Raw genomic sequence first — 21,142 nt, 5'->3', positions numbered from 1 at the left:
GCGTTGCAAAAAAAAACAGCATTGCGCATGAATCTGATCTCGATAGCTTCGGTAAACTTCATCGCACTTTAGAAACGAGACGCGCCACTCAGGCCGACCGGTATGCGGTGAACGGTGACTAAACGTGCGGTAAGAGTCGGACGTCTCGTCGCCGTTATGTAAAATAATTACGGCTCGACCGAGATCATCGAGACGACCGCCAGACCAATAAGAGGCCGAAGATGTTACGAGCAAAATCGACTACGAATGTTCATACGACGCCTACTGTCGTTCTTACCTCGAAAGTAAGCTAACGATTTACTGCCGGGAAGTAGGATCAACTATTCTCTCTCTCTCTCTCTCTCTCTCTCTCTCTCTCTCTCTCTCTATATATATATATATATATATATATATATATATTTCTAGAGTATTCAAAAACCCGAGTATCTTTGAAAGGAATGCAATTCGGATGAACGACTAATTAAGTCGAGCGCAATGCGAAAATATCTCGGTCAACTTAACAATACAGACGGAAATGTGGCTGTAGTAGAGATAACGCGAAGGATCTAATTAAATAGATATTTGATGTAATAACAAGGCAAACACGACAAATAGTGGTACCTCATGCAACTGATCTTCTTTACGCGATACTTGTCAAACATGTTGTCGACTGTGTCTTATTTACATGATGTCCTAGATTTACATCACGATGATTACCCCCACTGATAATTGACTGGTTTCGAGACTTATGTTCAGATTAATAGCGGCAAAAAAATTATCGCCACTGTTGATGCGCTATCAGTAATAGAAGAGGCTAATAAGAGTTTATATACACAGGTTATAGTGGAGTAGAAGTGCATGAGGAACAGTTAACGTTTCATTTCTTTAAAGCAGCTCAGTGTAATCGTTACTTAATTCTCCCATTAAAAAAACCTGAGATAGCAACAAAACGTCTAGACTAATTAATGATTACACTAGGTTATATGAAAAGAATGATAATAATGATTCTTAACGTTTAGATCGCCACATCACGTGTATGAGTGATTTCAATAACTGAGATAGGAATAAATTTGTGAACTATTTATAGAATATAGAAAACAATAAAATATCATTTGTACATAATATATCTTAATATAAAATACAAAATTAACATAATATATTTATTATGAAATGATTAAACTTACATACATTTTTCGTGATGTTTTGGAAAGCAATACATGCTTAATTGTGATTGTTATCGCATCAGTTTCTCAAGAATATTTACTTATGTAAAGATAACATATAGATTACATATAGAAAAGTAGGAGGACAAATATCATTATCTTTTTACTGGACATATGGTTTATTTTATATTCTGACTATATATACAGTTATTGCGATGTTAGCCTCGTGGGCTTTACGCTCAAAAATAACGGCAATCTACGAGTTAAGAGATTTCTAGATTTCCAATAAAGTAAAATATTTTAACAGGCTAATGAAAACCGATACAGATTGATTGTTGCGAATAATTTATTTTATTGCCTCATTAAGATAGAAAATCTGCGGTCAACATTAAAGAAGAGGTGAGATGGTAATATTAATATTAAAAGATAACTCGAAAATTACGACCGATTACATTTATAGCATATTAAAAATAATATAAATAATATGAAAAAAGTTTACCCGATAAGGCACTAAAATAAATTATACGCAACGATCAATTTGCGTCAACTCTCATTGGCTCGTTGAAATGTTTCATTCGAAAGTGTGACATATTAATTTTTCCTTATATTGCATTACAACGTTCACGCATAAACTCCTATTGACCCACTCTCCTGCATTATTGATTGCACATGTTGCTATTAATGAAAGAATCCTACGGATTTACTACGCGTGCGCAACTGTACTGCTTTGCAAATCGACATCTCGACGACCTTCATGGGCGAAAGATCGTGTATTGGGTTTACATACATAACGGCACCTGCGGCGGCATCTTTGTAACAAAAGCGGGACTTGCTGGAGCTACGCGCTCCTTTCCGTCTTCTCCGTTTTCCTTTTAGCTGTCCTCGTTTAGGACATGCGCTTAAAAAAGAAGTAGGTCACAGAGCAGCGGATCTTCGATACGCCACGATCATCATAGCCATGATTATTGTCGCTCGGTCCGATATTCGGAACAATCGGGTAATAAAATAGTAGAGAAACCTAGTCGTTTGCACACGACTAATTAAAATGAATGGGTCTAACTAAAATAGGAGAACTATCGGCACGTTTACACGGAAATAATAATAATAATATTTATTGTTAATGATCCATGTATTGTTTAAAAAAGGTACGTCAAGTGCTTTTTGTATAAGTCTTTAATTTTTTTTTTATATAAATAATTTATTTTACTAATTATTTTAATTTTCAATATTATATATATATATATATATATATATATATATATATTTCTTATATTTCTCATATTTAATATTAAGATGTTACGTTAATCCGTGTAATAACTTTTATGTTTCATTATAAATATTTTTCAATACTTCAACAATTCAAATATTTTTATTTTTTCGTGTAATAATTTTTAATTTAAAGTTGTTAATTTATCATGTAAACCTCTATATATTATTTTTGTGTAGAAAGTATAAGATTAAATTTTTATACAGAGACTTTTCTGACAGTTTTATACAACACTTTTCAATATTTTTAACTTGCATATTTTTTAGTAGCTAAAACATGTGTTTATGAAATTGGTAACTGAAATTCTAATCATTTTCATTTTGCGTTAACCTCTTGATATCATTATTTCTTTTTAGAATACAAGATTAAATTAATATCGCTCAGAATTAATGTTTAACATAATAACCTTCTCTCAGAAACAAAATTTTTATTTAAATATTTAAAAGGAACATTTATTCGCATGTAATTGGCTCCTTTTTAACCTTCTCTTTTTTTGAAAAGGATAATTTTTTATAGATATTTAATGACTGCAAACCATCTCTGTAATTAAGCTGATGTAAATTAATAATTGATAAATTTATAGAATTTGCATGTGTAACATGTGTAGCGCCCGGGGGTCCTCGTTACCCGGTCGACAACACCCTAGGCCGAAGGGCGCGCAACATCACGCGCCGACTAGTCACCGAACACCGCGAGTAATATTGTGAAGGCGCCGCTAGGCGGCATATGTGCAGTTCCGTTCTTGAGAACGATGTTACTACAAGACGCACGCGAGTGGTACGCTCGGAGCACCGCTAGGCGGTGTACGTCCGATCCCACTCGCTCGCCGGCGAGATCGCGGCGCGCGGGCTACAAGTAGGCCACGCAGCGCACTTGGAAGCCCCTCGTTCTCCGGTGAGATCGCAAGAGTAACTTGCATGGAGATCACTCGGGTGGTAAACCAAGTACGGAAAGTTAACTCTGGAAGGGGGGCAGCTTCACCGAGGCGAGAGTCGATCAACCTCATCTCACCATTTATACTGCAAGAGGCTCGGTCAACCACTATCGGGGTGTGTGACCTCTTATTTGCTCGATCAGGCCGAGGGAATAAGTCGGGAACCGGTAACAGTGAACCTCTCTCGGGTAAAGTGCTGCACCACACCACCGCCAAGGAGGGAACCTTTGACTCAATCCGCCAACGGATAAAAGTCGCCACATCATGAACTCTAAGAAAGAGAATCTTCGGCCGTCCGAAGCCCATCTATCCGAACCGACAAGGCGAGATCCCATGGACTACTACTTAGTCGCAGGACGTTGCCAGCGCAGGCAAAGGCACCCCGGACACACCCGTTGACGCACCTCGGATGCCCCGAACCGACCCAGCAGTAACCACCCGGACGCCACAGGCGAGTCCCTTGAGGGCTCGCTGTCTCATCCTGTGGCACTTTCCCTCACCCTACGGTAATAGCCCCGCCAAATCGCCTACTTGTATATTGTGTAATAGTGTAAATAAATATAACTACGCGAGAGCGAACGTGTGGCATGACAGACGACAGTGCACATATGTGGTCTACCATACTAACGGTCCCAGATTCGATCCCGACGGAAACCAAAAGTATTTACGCTCGTCTCCTCTCGGAAGGCAAATAGCAAATCACCGAAGAGTATCTTTGCCATGAACGCCTCTCTAAAAATCTTGCCATTCGGAATCGGCGTTGAACTGTTATAGGGTCCCATATGCCTGTGTATAATCAGCGTGCGCACCACAGACATATGAGAGAGGTCACCCACGCTTTTGCAAAGAGGCAATAGGACTTAACCGTTTGAGTGTGAAGGAGCGATTTTGCGCTTCTTCTGTTTCGCTCGAAAAGTACCGGCGTTCTAGGCTGCGAAGCCGATAACCGGGCACACGTTCGGCTTCTGTCGATGTGCGACTTTACGGCTACCATTCCGTTTTAGGTAAAACTGAAATAATGAGACAACTGGATAAAAGAACGAATTTTAATTGCAATCTGACATTTGGATGCAATCATCGGAGAATAAGACAAGCGCTATCGCGCCGTTTGGCATTTCTGGATGGGGAATAAGACAAGCGAAAAAGCGCTCCTTGGCACGTTTGGACGGGGAAACAGCAGAGACGCGCGGCACTCAAACGGTTAAGAAGAACTACGCCAAGCTGACACTTTCTCTCGCTCTCCTCCTCACCTTATACCGAACCCTGGACTTCGACGAGCCACCTTCCGACTAGGCGAGAGTTATCCCGTTACACATGTATATATTTATTTATATATAATAAATTATAAATGAATAGTTTTTGATTGTATAATAAACATAAACGTTTTTAATATTTAATGATATAAGTGCATGTGATATGTCATAAAACAAGTTTATACACAATTTTACATCGCATATCATATCATATTGAGATTATGATCTTCACTTTTTGTCACTTTTAACGCGAACAACACAATTGTGTGACGCTTTTAAAATAATAATTATAAATACAGATATAGATCTATTTCCTTGATGTATTATCAAAGAATAACAACGTTTCTGACACTTTATACATTGTTTTAACGTTATTAAAAAATAAGCAGGAAACTGCTTCGTAGCAACAGGAACCTATTTCTGGCTCAGAATTCATGGTAAAGGAGGAAACTACTATATAAAGGCGTATCGTCTTAAGCGATTGTTTCGAGAGAAGTCATAGTAGACGCGTTGTCTTAAACGATCACTTAGTGAGAAGCCATTATAGTGGCGCATAGTAGCGAAAAAGTTTAAACAGTGTTTACAGAAGAATAAGAAAAAAAGTCTATGAATATGTGGTTAACAAGGAGTATAGACATTTTTACCTAACTTCCATTAAACTGAGGTTACTTCATATATTACATATTTTAAGTCATTTTTAAGAAGATTTGTACATTAATATCAGAGAAATAAACAAGTTTTGTGAGGTTATTACACTATACCCGCATACGAAGTATAATGAGATTGATGCATACTTTCAGTAAAATAATAATATCGTTCTTTTAAACTATTATTTTTCTATAAAACCTATGTTTTTTTTTATAAAAGATAGTCTAAAGAATATTTCGATTTAAAAGCAAGTAGATTTGTTTATTTTTAATATATTTAAAACTCATTTAAACCTTAGTTTTCTCATTATGGACTTCCTTACATTCGAGATTATGAAAGACATATACGTTTACTTATGCTTACTTAGGCTACTCTACAAACGAGAAATGCAGTAACTTCGTTACGAATTTCTAAGTTCTGAGCGAGAATAACGTTTAATTCTGTCGCCACGATATATTAATGTTAATAAAATAAAAAGACCAAACAAGTGAAAAGTACGCTACGCGCACTTACTGTTCTTTTAATTTTCCATTAGGATTAAGTTCAGCGGAAACGTCGTTCGCTTTAATTTTCCATGCTGCCACTGTATTTGCTGGTATAAGGTACGTCTTGTAATAAAAATCCACAAATAATAAGAGCATGGTGACATTCTGCGTTACCGCAATTATCGCAATCCATTGCGGATAATTGCAATTCACCACGAATATTAGAGAGAATTGGTATGTTAGTATTAAGAACTGAATTATCTGCAGCTGGGTAAGGTATTTTTTCCACCACTGCACGTTGATTTTCATAGATGACAGCAGATAGTATGTATACATTATTGCGTGGATGAACGTGTTCAATATTCCTGAAACAAGATTAACGTTCGATGAAAGTTAAAAAGTGCAAATTCCTACATTCGCACGGACGTGTGAAGTTAGCACCCCAACATTAATTCTCGATAGTTCTGATTAAAGTTCCAGCTTTTTTTCGAAGAGTATAGGAGTACTCTTATACTCATAAAAAGAGTTCCGGCGATTAACACTAAAAAAAAACAATTAAAAAACGGGATGCTAACTTCACATCTAACTCAAGATCGGATAGTTCTGAATAGGTCATTTAATGTATTTCGAAGAGTTAGAGTTCCTGATATAAAAAAAATTTTTCAATTTCAAAAATTTAAAAAATTCGAAAAAATTTGGTATCAAGCCCGAATAATTCTGAATAGCGCATTTGATTTCTCTTGATGAGATCTAGAGTTCCTGATAAGTAAAAAATATCAAATATATATAATTGTTTAAAAAATCGACATTGAAAGTTACCAGAGGCAGACATTTGAGGTCGAATATCTTTTTAAATATTGGTCGGATCGCCTTAAACCATGATAATTTCTTGTAGAACTCGTTGAGTACAATCGAAAAACACCGCCAGAACTACTGGAACTCTTAAAACAATTTCAGAAGATATTTGACCTCAAATGTCTGCCTCTAGTAACTTTCAATGTCGATTTTTTAAATAATTATAAATATTTTATATTTTTTACCTATCAGAAACTCTAGATCTCGTCGAGAGGAATCAAAAATGCACTATTCAAAACTATTCGGGATTGATACCAAATTTTTTCGAATTTTTTAAATTTTTGAAAGAAATCGAAAAATTTCTTTTTATACCAGGAATTCTAGAACTCTTCGAAATACATCAAATTAGCTATTCAGAACTATCCGATCTTGACGTTAGGTGTAAAGTTAGCACCCCGTTTTTTAATTGCTTTTTTTTAGTGTTAATCGCCGGAACTCTTTTTATGAGTATAAGAGTATTCCTATATTCTTCGAAAGAAAGCTGGAACTTTAATTAGAACTATCGAGAACTAATGTTGGGGTGCTTCACACGTCCCATTCGCACGCTTATAACATAAATCACGATTACATATGTATGTAATGGACTTCATCGCATCATTAAATAGCAAGTTACATTTTGATCTTCCGTATATTGAGTTGAATCGGAAAATAACTTTCAATAATGTCATAACTTCACATAATTCTTTTTTGAAAGAAATTATTATTATTATACCAATATTACTTAATATTATTATATATTTCTAAATATTATTTTTTCCGATTTTTCGAGATTTTTATTATTAGTAGCAACAAAATATAGGTTATGTTAGATTAGATTGGAGAGTAAAATATTTCATATAAATGTTTAGAGAATGAAAAATCAATGTGTGTGTTACCAGACAAAAACTTCAGTTGTAGGGGTAGAAAGTTTCTTGCAACAAGTTTCAACTCAGTCAATCGTATATATTTATTTTAAGTTTTAATATAGTTCAATGTTCAGTTGAATGTTTTCGGTTGCAGTAACACAGATATTATTTTGTTCTGTGTAGTGTTTATTAATTACATAAACTGAAATTTTTTTTCCATTTAATAGAGTAATTTAATAATTATAATTTATAATTTATATATTAATTTATATATAATTTTATTAATTTATATATAATTTTTTAAATAGAGTAATTAACTAAATAACGCACGTCTATGTTCTGGTGTGTGCTAAAAATTTTAGACAGAGAAATCTGATCCAAGCATGTCTGTATGATAAAAATAGTATTTTTCCCAAACTCACGGTTCTTTTTCGAAAAATAAAATCCAAAAACTATTTCTTTCCCAAAGGCAATTTTTTTCGAAAATTTAAGTACACTGTTGCAAATAATTCCGAGAGAGTACTGATATTTATAAAGATCTTAATATTCTGCGATCTCATTTACCACCGCAACGTTATACATACCTAAAAGTATAGCTTGACCACCAGGAACATATTTTACGCCTATCCAAGTGCCTAATACTACGGCACTGTGGTGATATAAGTGAAGGAAGCTCACATTATTTTGTTTCTTTTTAAGTATAAAGAAAATTGTGTCCAGCCAATCGACGATCTTAAGCAAAAAGTAGTACCAAGTCAACCTGCAAATCTGTTTGATAACAAAATATATAACGTGGCTTTATTCCTTTCTTCTTTTTTTATTTTCATATAAAGTAAATACCCCAGTTAGTGACAATATCCTAATTTGTGATAATCACATCTGTTCTTGTTAATATAAGTCAATTAATATAAGCCTATATTTATTCTAAAAAATGTGTTTTAACTAAAAATTTTATGTATTATTTGTTATATTAAGTTTCGAATATAATTACACAGTAATTACAGTAAAAAAAACTTTCGTCCAAAAATTCTCTCAAATTATCGATTTTTGACTAATGTCTCAATATCAAATTAACACACAGTTTATATGTTATTATTTTTGTGATGTTTTCATATGTTAAATTGATGTCAATTTAATAATTTCTTTAAACTTATTTTAACATTATCATATATTAAAGTGAATCTTCAAATAATATTATAAATTTTGACATATAAAATAGTCAAATTGACTAAAATTAAATGTTTCTTTTAGCAATAATTTAAATTAAAATAATTAATTTTATGTGTTATTATATAACATAATTATTATATAATATAAGAATTGTTATTACATAACATAAGAAATGTGTTCTCTACAGAATTATATTAAAATATAACATTTATTTTATTTACCAATTACTTTTATTTTTACGAATTATTTTAACATTGCGGTTCGTCGACGGCATGATGCCGTCGCGTTCGTTTTGTCATTACTGTCTGTCAACGGCATAGTGCCGTTGTACTTATTTCGACGATGCGCTCCGTCGACGGCACTATACGTCTCTATCTGACAGCATTGGTTTTATCGATAAATCGAAACATATGCGGTTTTAAGCAGTTGGCAACATGCGAAACAGATAAATAGCGATTCGTAGCTGTGTCAAAACAACCCAAGTAGCACGTAAACTTTCGAAGAACGTTCGCTTTACGTTCACTTGGTTTGGTTACATTCAAACAAAGTGGGAACGTTCGAAGAACATACGTTTTAGAACCTTTAATATATATCTTACGTAGCAAAAGTGTCGCAGTATCACAATTGCTGCTCTGTTACAATTCCATTTTTTAATTAAAATATATACATCTTGAAGTTTGATTATGTCTATTTATAACAAATTATTTAAAAAATATATTAATTGCTAAAAGATATTAATACAAGGGTGGATCAAATATAAACGAGCCTTTTGCAAAAAAAACCACATGTTTTTCAAAATCAATTCTAATTTACATTTTTCTTATTTTTCTACATAGTCCCCCATCTTATCTATACGCTTCCTCCAACGATCTGGTAATTTTTTAATCCCGGTATCATAAAAAGTTCGCGGACGTGCATCAAATCAATTGCACACGAACTACTGCACCTCCTCGTTCGTTGTGAAGCGCTGTCCACCAAGGGCTTCCTTGAGTAGCCCAAACATATGGAAGTCGCATGGTGACAGGTCTGGGCTATAATAGGGTGGATGTTCTAGGACAGCCCAGTGCATATCGGCTAATTTTTGTTGTGTTACTGCTGCGGTGTGGAGTTTGGCGTTGTCATGGAGAAGCAACACACTTCTATTCGGAATGCCGTNTTGACCAATAGGCAGCTCGAACTGAAGTTCCCGAGAGATTTCAAGAACAGTTAAGTGCCGATCGCCTTCGATGAGTTCTCGAACAGCCTCGGTGTTCTGCGCTGTGATGCTGGTGCGGAGACGGTGGTAATGTTTTCAACACGCTCCCGTCCTTTCTTAAATTCGTTACACCACTGCTTCACCCGAGCCCATGAAAGGGTTCTTTCCCCGAACTGTGGGAGTAAACGGCGCCAAAATTCAGCAGCATTTACATTTTCGTTGACGAGAAACTTAATAATAACACGTTGTGCAACTGCGGGGTGTACCTCTTTCTCGCTCATCGTGATTGCTGCTGAGAGTAAGAAGCACGTGGCGCGCCATCGTTATTACTGCCTTCCACATGACCCCCTCCACTGTCCAAAACATTTCAGACCCCTCACGCCGCCGACGAGCGCGCAATTAAAAAAATCTCGTTTATATTTGATCCACCCTCGTATTAACAGATATTAATATATTAATATATTAACAACATTAATATGTAACAGAGCAGCATAATTGTGATACTGCAACACTTTTGCTACGTGAGATATATATTAAAGGTTCTAAAACGTATGTTCTTTGAACATTCCCACTTTGTTTGAATATAACCAAACCAAGTGAACGTAAAGCGAACGTTCCTCGAACGTTCACGTGTTCCTTGGGAATGTTTGACTTTTTTCCAGCTGAAAATAGACGATTTTGATTATCTCAGAAAGTAAAGCTTTTACAGAAAAATTAACATTTGTAGTGTTTAATAATGGAGACAGACATTAACTTTACGATAAAAGTTTTTCGAATACGCTAGGTTCAATAGTTTTTTAAATACCAACATTTATATAAGAAGAAAATCAATCAAATAAGCGCGACTAATTTCGTATTATACCTTCGATCAGTTCAAACACATTAGTCAAACGTCTTCGGATGAACCGCGAATCGCAAAGTGTTAACTACTCCGCATATTTTTTTATTATTCTTTTTATTATTCTTTTTATTATTTCTAGCTATATATTATTCTAATACAAATAAATAAATAAATTTAATATGTGTATTATTATTGTCAGAATGGTATATCTATGCGTGCTTGTGCTCAGCCGGTGACTAGCACTGGAGTGACAATGTTTGTCGCTAGATGGAGGTCTAGCAGATCCCTTTTTTTTGGTTCTCTCCCCTTTAGTCTACTGCTTGGTCGCATGCACACGGGTTTATGTTTAACCCACCTCTTTATTTCTGATTCTTATAATTGTATACGCGCAATGTCAACAAATAAAAGTATTCCTTTCGTTCGTGTAACTCGAGTGTGGTACATCTTCAACCCGCCGCATCCCAACAATTATAATAATTTATTAATTTATTTTCATGATAAGATAACTTTGTCACTAATAGAGATATTTACCTTAAAGCAGGAGAAAAACGAAGATAATCCTTATATATAATAACTTTATGATATCGTTTACTTTACAAAAGTAAATGCAGATTTCATGAAGTTAATATCAGTAGAGGAAGAAGAGAGAAAGACAATAAGGCAAAGGAGAGAAAGTAAAAGGTGAAATAAAGGAGGGGTTACAACAATTTTAATCTCTTTCTAATTAATTAATTAAATTTGTATAGTTACCAGTATATTATTTGGTGTATTAGAGTAATCTATAGGTTCGCATCGAAAATTGAAATTTATTAACCACATTGCATATGATACCTATGTAAATATAAAAAATATATAATTTCTTTTAAAAGAGTAATATATTTAATTGACTAAGTCATACAACAAAAATGCCAATTTCTAAAGCAGAATAAATTAAAAAAGATTTTAAATATTACATCTAAATATATCTTATTATTAAGACTTCTGTCTCCTCTCTGTAGTCGCTTTGTATGATAAGATCAGATATAAAAGAACGTTCAGAATTCTTATATTCATGAATCAAAAATATACGTTTATAAATAAAAATAATACCTACAAAATAACATTTGTAATTCAGTACACTTTTTTAAAATACTCCGAAAACTTGACTCTTTTGCTAAATGAATAATTATAAAAATAACATGATATGTAACTCTACTTTAAAACTTTTCAGCTTTCTAACTTTTAATTTCTCATAACTTTGTCACGCTAATTTTGCAGCTATTTATTGATCGTTCGAACAAATGGAACGTTTTCGGAATATTTTATAAATGTGCTGAATCGATCAGAAATGTTATTTTGTGGCTATATCTTTTTATTTGGACATATGTATACCGTAAGAATTCTAAGCACTTATTTCCTGGTTTCCGATGTCATAAAACAAGATGATTGCTACGAATATATAGGTGCCTTAAAACGCACTAAAAAGCTTATGAAATTTGTGATATTTCGAAGTTGTGTGTCCTTAAATATTGATCTTTTAATATTTTTCGTAAGACCGCATAATTTGGCGATTAAACGACAAAAATTTTTTTTCTTATTCTTGCTTTTTGGCAAAGATTTGGAAAAGATCAGAGATAATTGGACTTACCATAAAAAATAGGTATAAATTAATTATAATTTGCAAAACGTTATATATCTGTATTATCCTGTTTATTTCGTAAGGTTGTCTTTTCTCCATAAATTTTAGCCCAACTTTATTTGCGAAGAAAAGATAAAATATATTCATAAATGGAACACACCATAGATTGCCGATCAGAAACAGATCTTTGGTACGTGGATCTTGCAATAGAAGAAGAAAATCAATAAAATCAGTAAAAATGAAAGTGTAAAGTAGTAAAGTGAATTTCCTTTAAATAAGCTATTTATTGCGTTCCATGAGAATGTTACGACATTAAGTCGTAAGAAAATGAAATCTCGTTGTATCATGTACCCTTATTAATAAGGGTATTGTAATTCAATTTCTCAATTTGTAATATCCTTATCAAAAAGGAAGGGATTTTACGCTGTTAAAACAGCCTAGTTTTTAATGGTTAACAATTTATAAAATGAAGAAAGATTGTTTATCGTTTAATATCGTTTTTTCATCGAGTCAGGAACGATAAAATCTCAGCGATCAGGTTTTTATGTGTAAGCACAACATAAAACGATATGAAACACTAACCTGCTAAATCCTCATTCAGAAACGTATATACTTTGATTATCTTGTCCAGGGTTACAGCCATGATTAAAATCGAATTCTACTAATAACTTTCTTATTATAAAATTTGTATATCTGAGTCGCAAAGTTCTCTATTCACTTATCCTCCGTGTTGATGTCGACAGATAATTTCAACGAAAATCGTGAAATATCCCTTTCTCTCTCTCTCTCTCTCTCTCTCTCTCTCTCTCTCTTTCTCTCTTCACTTTTTGCTTTTTTCTTTTTTTCTTTGATTTATAAGAACATGTTGCTATACTCGTTCCCCGAATAGTTATCTTGATACACAATAATTTACTCAGTAAAAAATAAAAATTGTTAACTATTGTTGCTAGTGTCTTCCAATGCGTACTACTAAACTTTTTAAGCGAGTGCCGACTACGTTTTCCTTCTTTAAATTCCCACTACTTTTTCATTGTATTATAATGAGAAAGAGCATTATGTGCGTATATACACGTATATACATATTTCATCAAATTCTGTAATACCGGTATTGGTTTGCAAATAGTATTGACCTTTCGAGAGGTTTGATTTGTCTGTGAAGGTCTAATATTTAACGGTTACATAAGAAAAATTTGCTGATACAGCAGATGTTATATTGCGCAACAAAATCTGTCAGTTACTATGTGGACAGTGGAAAAACACAGATAGACATTTTTTGGTATATTGTGTTCATTAGTAACTAGCATTAGTACATTGATATGCGGTTTTATACAACAAACATTTTGTTAATATACAGAAGAAATATTTAAATATTGCTGCTTATCTTGCCCGAAAGAGAAGGCAATTAATCCGGAATTAATTGTAATCATATAGAAATTTATTACCGCTAAGGTAGTGATTAATTATTTATTTTGAATATTTAAAACACTGTTGTTAGGAATAAATTGAATTATAGAGCTTTATAGAGCTTGCATTATTCATGCGAATAATAAAATTACTGGGTAAAAATAATTTATCACTAATCTTATCAATTTATTATAAGCAGTAACACTTTTCTGTAAGGATTAATAGCCTATTCTCATTTCTAATATTTGATTGCATAATATGAGAACCTAATATAATATAATAAGTAAAATTATTATTCTCTGTTTATACGACTCTTATACTTTCGACTTAATAAGTTCAATAGTCCGATTATTCTAATATAGTTTTAGTATGTAATTGATACATTCGATTATCAACACATCGATGCTGAGAGACTTATCATGCTATCGTATCAACGTGAAACGCAATAACTTTGTCGTGAGTTCTAAAGTCACGAATGAAATTTAAATTTAATTCTTTGATTTTGATACCTTAGTGATAGAAAAACTAAAGTAAAGTAAGACAGAAAAATCGAACGGAAAATACGCTACGCGCATTTATTGTTCTTTTAATTTGCCATTCGAGACGAGCTTTCCCACAAGAACGTCGTTCGCTTCTATTTTCGGTAACGCCGGCACATTTGCTGCCTTAACGTAGGTATCGTAATAAAATGTCCCAAATAATATAAACATGACGACATTTTGCACTGTCATTACCATGGTTATCCAATACGGGTAATCGCAATCCGTCCACAATAATTTGGAGTAGTGCCATATTAATATGAGGAACTGAATCATCTGCAGTTGAGTTATATGCTTTTTCCACGATATGTTTATTTTCATGGACGATAGCATATAGTAGGTATACATTACTGAGTGGACAAATGCGTTGAGTAATCCTGAAACAAAGTATTAATTTTCGATGAAGGATTACAATATGCAGATTCCTATATTTATATACACTATGATTACATATTACAGACGACGAGTTTCATCATGTCATTAATTAGTGAATTATATTTTTACTTATACGAGGTCTGTTCAAAAAGTATCGCGAATTTTGAATTTCCGCGGGTTACGTATATTCGATTTTCAATTTTTTTGTGGCGTTATATTGGTACTCATGTCCCTCACTTATGCCGACAAGTTCGGCCATTTTGAATATTCAGTTTATCTTTGACAGCTGTTTTGCTTGGACGTGTTTTGGCTCGTCTTCGATTTTTGCCTATTCCAAAAAATGGATCAAAGAATCTAACAAAATTAAGTGCGCGAAACATTCCGAATGTTGACTGTGGCATATGGTAAAGTTACCTTGGANGTTTATCGGTGGTACAAAATGTTCTCAGAGGGCCGAGAAGATGTGAACGACGAAGAGCGTGCCGGACGCCCGAGCACGTCAACAACAGACGAAAACATTGATGAAGTGAAGAAAATAGTATTGGCCAATCGTCGAATCACCGTTAGAGAAGTTGCTGAGGACCTAAACATATCGATTGGCTCGTGCCATTCGATTTTTACTAATGATTTGGGCATGAGACGGGTCGCCGCGAAATTCGTACCAACGCCCCTGCTCACACATCGTTGCTTGTGCGCGAGTTTTTGGCCAAAAACAACACACTAATGATGCCGCAGCCACCGTATTCCCCAGACCTGGCCTCCTGTGACTTTTTCTTGTTCCCGAAACTGAAGAGGCACATGAAAAGACGACGCTACGCTACGATTGAGGAGATAAAGACGGCATCAAAGGAAGAGCTGAACAAGATCACAAAAAATGATTTTTTGAAGTGCTTCAAGGATTGGAAAAAACGTATAATATCACAAGTGTATAATATCTGATGGGGATTACTTTGAAGGAGACAAAATAGATATTCATGAATAAATAAATAATTTTTGAAAAAACACAAAATTCGCGATACTTTTTGAACAGACCTCGTATTATCTGAGTTTTACCTTTGCGTAAATTGCGTTACTATATCGCTGTCTGTCTCGCTATCATTAAGAAGTTCTGTGGATTCAACCTCGAAAATCTCGTCAGCACATATTTCTTCATTTTTCATTATAACGATAAATTTTTTAAACCCTTAGCTGACACACGGGGTTAAAAGTACCCCAGAGTGTTTTTGAATAATGAATGCTTTTTCATAGTTGCGCGCCAAATTTGGTTCTGTGGCGTCACCTAGTATTAGTCTAGGCTTGACCCAAGGTGTTTGTGCTATAACGGTAGTTTAGTCAAGCGTCATCTGCCGTAGAGGGCACGTTAAAAATCGGGGTTCAAAATACGTGTGTCAGCTAACAAATCCAGTATGAAAGCACTGAAATATAAAAATTCAACCTAAATAAAACAATGTCAATAACGGAATTATATAAATTATATTTCTCTCTCCTATTCGAACACATACATGTGATAATAGACGCTTTCGGCAAGTACTCTCTCAGTGAGCCAATTGATAAAATTTTGAGCAACCTTCTTAGTTATCTCACTTTGAATTTTGGCATTTGACTGTTCATGCGAAATGATTCGTGAAAAGTAGAGGAAAGTTTTGATTATTGTTCCTTGCCTTTGTTTTCATTCCCTCCCAAAGTCCAAACTTGCAACTGAGACAAATGAGTCAACAATATTACGGCTTATTTGCTCAATGGCTGCGTCTGTTTAGTGTATTTCAAATCATAACTGAGGCGATTTGCCGCAAGCGCCGCGTCAGCTAACGATTAGTGAGCCAACTAAGCAGAACGTGAATTCACGTCAGCGGCAATCAGGAATAGAGCTTGAAAAGACGTGAATTCACGTTAGCGGTCGCGAATGTGTTAAAACACTTCGAAAACTTTTCTTTTGTTCCAACAGTCAATAAATTACCGTAAAATTAACATCATATATAATTCTACCTTTTAATTGATCTTTTCTCATAATTTTGTCATGTTAATTTTGCAGCTATTTATCATTCAAGCAAATGGAAAGTTTTCGGAATATATTACAAGTGTGCCAAATCGATCAGAAATGTTATTTTGCACGCGTATCTTTTTATTTGAATGTACTGCAAGAATTCAGGACTTGAGTTTCCTCGCGTCTGATGTCATAAAGTAAGATGGCTGCTGCGAATACACAGAAGCCTTAAAATACATTAGAAGTTTACGAAATTTCTGACATTTTGGAAGCTGTCTCCTTAAATATTGACATTTGAATATATTTTAAGATCGTGCAATTTGCTGATTAAATAACAGAAATGTTCTTTCTTATTTTGACTTCTTTGTGAAAGATCGGGGATTAAGAAATTAGTTAAAAAAGCGAACATAACTTACCGAATGAACTAAGTATAAGTTACATATAATTTGCAAAACGTTATATATCTTCAGTATCATGTCCAATTTGTAAGGTTGCCTTTTCTCCATGAATTTTGGTCCAAGAACGCTTACGAAATATGTATAAAATATACTCAGAGACGGGACACACCATAAATTGCCGATCAGAAACAAAGCTTTGGTACGTGGATCTTGCAATAGTAGAAGAAATCAATAAATTCTAGTTAAAATGAATGTACATGGTGAATTTTTTTTAAACGAGCTATGTATTGCATTCCATTGGAATGTTTTGATATAAACTTGTAAGAAATTAATATCTCGATGAATCATGTACCATAGTTTGCATGTTGATATATAAAAGGATGCGGTTTCGCATTGGCAAAATGGATGCCCTAATTTTTCAATAATCAACAATTTACAAAATGAAAAGATAATCTTGGAAAAAATAAGTAATACTATTAGAAACACTATCGGTCTGATGTTAGTTATTTATTTAAACGATTACACTGGCCGACAAATTTTGACTTTAGCTCTGACTCTCAGACTTGTATAAGTGATCCCGAAGGTTTTTAACATCCTACAACCATCTTTTTTTTCCAAAGAAGATTCGCTAGTTGCCTGAAAGATGGCAGAAGTGTCTCACAAATAATAGAGATTATTTTCAGGATTGACATGTAATTCGTTTTTTGTAAATAAATGTCAAATTCATATAAAAAGGGCACCGAACTTATTTGTATCTAACAGTAGATTTTTTTCTTGCTGAATTCGAATGCGGCGGTCCATCGGCTTATCACTTTTCATTTCAGACTTATTTTAATATAAAAATGATTAAAAATGGCTTCTAGGTTAAGATATCTGATGGAGTATTTTTGACAGCACATTTGGTTTCAGCGCATCAAAAATCTTCAGGATCATTTGTAACAGTCTGGGGATCAAAATTGATATCGGCCTGTGTATTTGAAGCGTTTATGAGTAATTTAAAAAAGATTAAACTTTAGTATCTTGTATAATTACATGTTCGATATGCAATAATAATTATACGGCTAATTAAGTATGTAATGACGATTACATAAAAAGTAACGAATACAATGGAATAATGAAGATAATTCGAAAAAGAATGAAGACATCTCATCATGCTTTTATATATTGAGATTATACTTATTAATAATACATTATATTATATTATATTAAAATATTAACGTAAGAGTATATGTGGACGAAATCTACGAGGGGAAGTTATGATTAAAGGCAAAAAGACAATATAAACACTTTGGTTAACTCCGCAATGTTTTTCAAATATATTTAGCTCTACTTTCCTTATTATGCCAGTTTTGCGCTAAAAGTGCGGCGTTTGTAACGAACTGAAGTTCGTTTTTGAAAGCACTTGTTACGTTCCCTTACAAAAATATTTCTCCGTTTTTACTCCTCATATGACCCGTTTTTGGCTCGTTTTTTGCACTCCCGACACAAGTAATATATTAAGCGAAGGAATAGGATGAGTTAAACATACTCAATAATATGCTTTTAGCAGTTGGATGTATTTGTATGAAATCCGCTATAACCACTTGTTTTTACGGAAAGTGGTTCTTGTCCGACCTTAAAACTGGGTCATACTCACACTGCCGAAGGTACGCTTTCACTGTTCAAACTAATAAATTTCACAGGCTGCAAACGGTGAAATATTTTTGTAAAGGATATTCCGAAGTCTGTAATATCGAGGAATGTGATGAATTAAATCAAATGATCCGATATGTCCTTAACCCCTTTTTGCATAAAATTTCAATATGTAATCCTTTTCCGTTATCAATATGCGTGAGATCTGTAGAGGATGTTTGACAATTAATGACACAACGCTTATATACAGTCTGTCCAGAAAGTTTTGACAAAGCGGCCGTACGTGTATAGAATGAATTAAACTGAATTGGAAAATTACGTACCATTTTGCGAAATTCGCAATAATTAATAAGTCCTCCATCGTGTTTTAAATTTTATATAATTGGCTTAAAAAATGAATTGAAAAATATCAGCAAGTCGCTAAAAGATTATCAATAGATTTGAGACATTTTGGATGAAATCTTACTTATGAAGCTTGTCTTTTACTGTTTTTCGTGCTCTCATGTTCGCTGATATTCTTTAATTAATTACTTGAAACTATTCCAAGATTTACAACACAGTAGAGAACTTTCTCATTCAGTTTGATATGCATCTGTACACGAATATTTTGTCATTAATTGCCGAACATTCTGTATATTCTGATTTTGTTAAATTAAAACACGCTTATCTGTGGCATGTAGCAATATAGATACGACGCATTTGTTAACAGCAACATGAAAAATAACTATATGCAGTAAAAATAATCTATTAACGCTGCACATTTTTCCTCGTCCGTAATGTTATCTTAGTATTTTAATTCACATTCCCATAGATAATAGATAGCGGACAAACCATCGCTTTTGAATGATGTGTCTTACGATTTTTCGTAGCGAACTGTATAGTAAATCATGTGAATAAAGATGGAAAACTATTTATTGTATAGACGAACCCGTCGTTTTTTATCGTTTAATATTGTTTTTCCACCGAGTCAGGAGAGGTAAGTAAGACACAACAGTCAGATTTTTACGTGTAAATACAATGTAAAACGATATGAAATACCAACCTGCTAAATCCTCGTTCAAGAACGTATATCCTTTAATTATCTTGTTTAGGATTACATCCATGATTACAGTGAAAGTCGAATTTTACTTATAATATAATATAACTTTCTTATTATAAAATTTGTACATTTAAACTTTAGCTCTTTGTCCACTTAATCTTTGTTTCGATGTCGGCAAGTAATTTCGACGAACGTCGTGAAAATTCCTTCTTTCTTTCTCCCCCTCTCTCTCTCTCTCTCTCTCTCTCTCTCTCTCTCTCTCTCTTTCTCTTTCTCTCTACTTTTCTCTTTTATTCTTTTCTTTCTTGATTTATAAGCACTTTTTGCCACACTCGTTCCCCGAATAGTTATTTTAAATCATAATAATTTATCTCATTAAAAATTTGTGGATATTTTTGCTGATTTCTTGACACAACCTATCATTGCAAAATCCTCTAACTGACTACTGAGTACTGTTTTAACTGACTACTGCTTTACTTCATCAAATTTCTTCTTCTATTTCATTATAGTATGATGAGGAAAAGTATTGTATGCGAATGTACAGTCGATTACAGGACGGTAACCGTTTTTTTAACATGTTGGAACACACGAAAGATACGAAGCGAATCTATGATTTACCAACATAATAAATAGTTAAACAGCTGTCAAAATTAAATATGTATATGTCAAAATTATAGATGCATATGTAATTTTGTCAGCTGTCTGACCATCTACTGTGTATGTGTGTATGTTTGTGTACCATAGGTTTGTTTCGTCGTAACTTTTGTATGTTCCGAAACATGTCAAAGAGAAAAAAACCGTTGCAATTGTTTTATGGTTGACTGTACACGTACACATCCTACAAGAATTGCCATATCGATGTTGCTTTGCGAGCGATATTAACCTTTCGGATAACTTAACCCGTTCATGACAGTGAAGAAAAATCGAATATTTAATTTGTTGTTATACTCAGAAAAAAAATTTTCTGATGTAGTAAATTTTATGCTGTATCCGTAAAATCTGTCAGTTATTATGTGGATAACGGAAAACTCCAGATAAACATATTTTAGTATATTGTCTGCAATGTGACTGATATAAGTACGTTGAAATACATCCTCATACAAAAGTACGAGGTCTGTTCAAAAAGTATCGCGAATTTTGTGTTTTTTCAAAAATTATTTATTTATTCATGAATATCTATTTTGTCTCCTCCAAAGTAATCCCCATCAGATATTATACACTTGTGCCAACGTTTTTTCCAATCCTCGAAGCACTTCAAAAAATCATTTTTTGTGATCTTGTTCAGCTCTTCCTTCGATGCCGTCTTTATCTCCTCAATCGTAGCGTAGCGTCGTCCTTTCATGTGCCTCTTCAGTTTCGGGAACAAGAAAAAGTCACAGGGGGCCAGGTCTGGGGAATACGGTGGCTGCGGCATCATTAGTGTGTTGTTTTTGGCCAAAAACTCGCGCACAAGCAACGATGTGTGAGCAGGGGCGTTGGTACGAATTTCGCGGCGACCCGTCTCATGCCCAAATCATT

At 33.9% G+C, this 21,142-nt stretch overlaps 2 protein-coding genes across 2 annotated transcripts; both read right to left on the bottom strand.

Moving 5' to 3' along the window:
* Positions 1-5,484: 5,484 nt before the first annotated feature.
* On the bottom strand, positions 5,485-13,147 carry LOC106746442 (elongation of very long chain fatty acids protein AAEL008004-like). The gene is made up of 5 exons (XM_014623047.1): positions 12,836-13,147; positions 12,263-12,453; positions 11,386-11,466; positions 8,014-8,197; positions 5,485-6,094 (listed from the first exon to the last, which is right to left on the bottom strand). Exons 1-5 carry the CDS (start codon positions 12,894-12,896, stop codon positions 5,754-5,756), a joined length of 858 nt encoding a protein of 285 aa, XP_014478533.1. The 5' UTR covers positions 12,897-13,147; the 3' UTR covers positions 5,485-5,753.
* A 1,085-nt stretch (positions 13,148-14,232) lies between these two features.
* Positions 14,233-19,688, bottom strand: LOC106746441 (elongation of very long chain fatty acids protein AAEL008004-like). Its single transcript, XM_014623046.1, has 4 exons — positions 19,628-19,688; positions 16,953-17,162; positions 16,708-16,764; positions 14,233-14,573 (listed from the first exon to the last, which is right to left on the bottom strand). Exons 1-4 carry the CDS (start codon positions 19,686-19,688, stop codon positions 14,233-14,235), a joined length of 669 nt encoding a protein of 222 aa, XP_014478532.1.
* Between the last annotated feature and the right edge of the window lie 1,454 nt (positions 19,689-21,142).

This window comes from Dinoponera quadriceps, unplaced genomic scaffold (assembly GCF_001313825.1).
Source record: "Dinoponera quadriceps isolate SergipeBrazil2010 unplaced genomic scaffold, ASM131382v1 scaffold1960, whole genome shotgun sequence".
Classification (NCBI taxonomy): Eukaryota; Metazoa; Arthropoda; class Insecta; order Hymenoptera; family Formicidae; genus Dinoponera; species Dinoponera quadriceps.
Note: the sequence above shows the minus strand (reverse complement) of the source record. Positions and strands in the feature narration are given on the sequence as shown.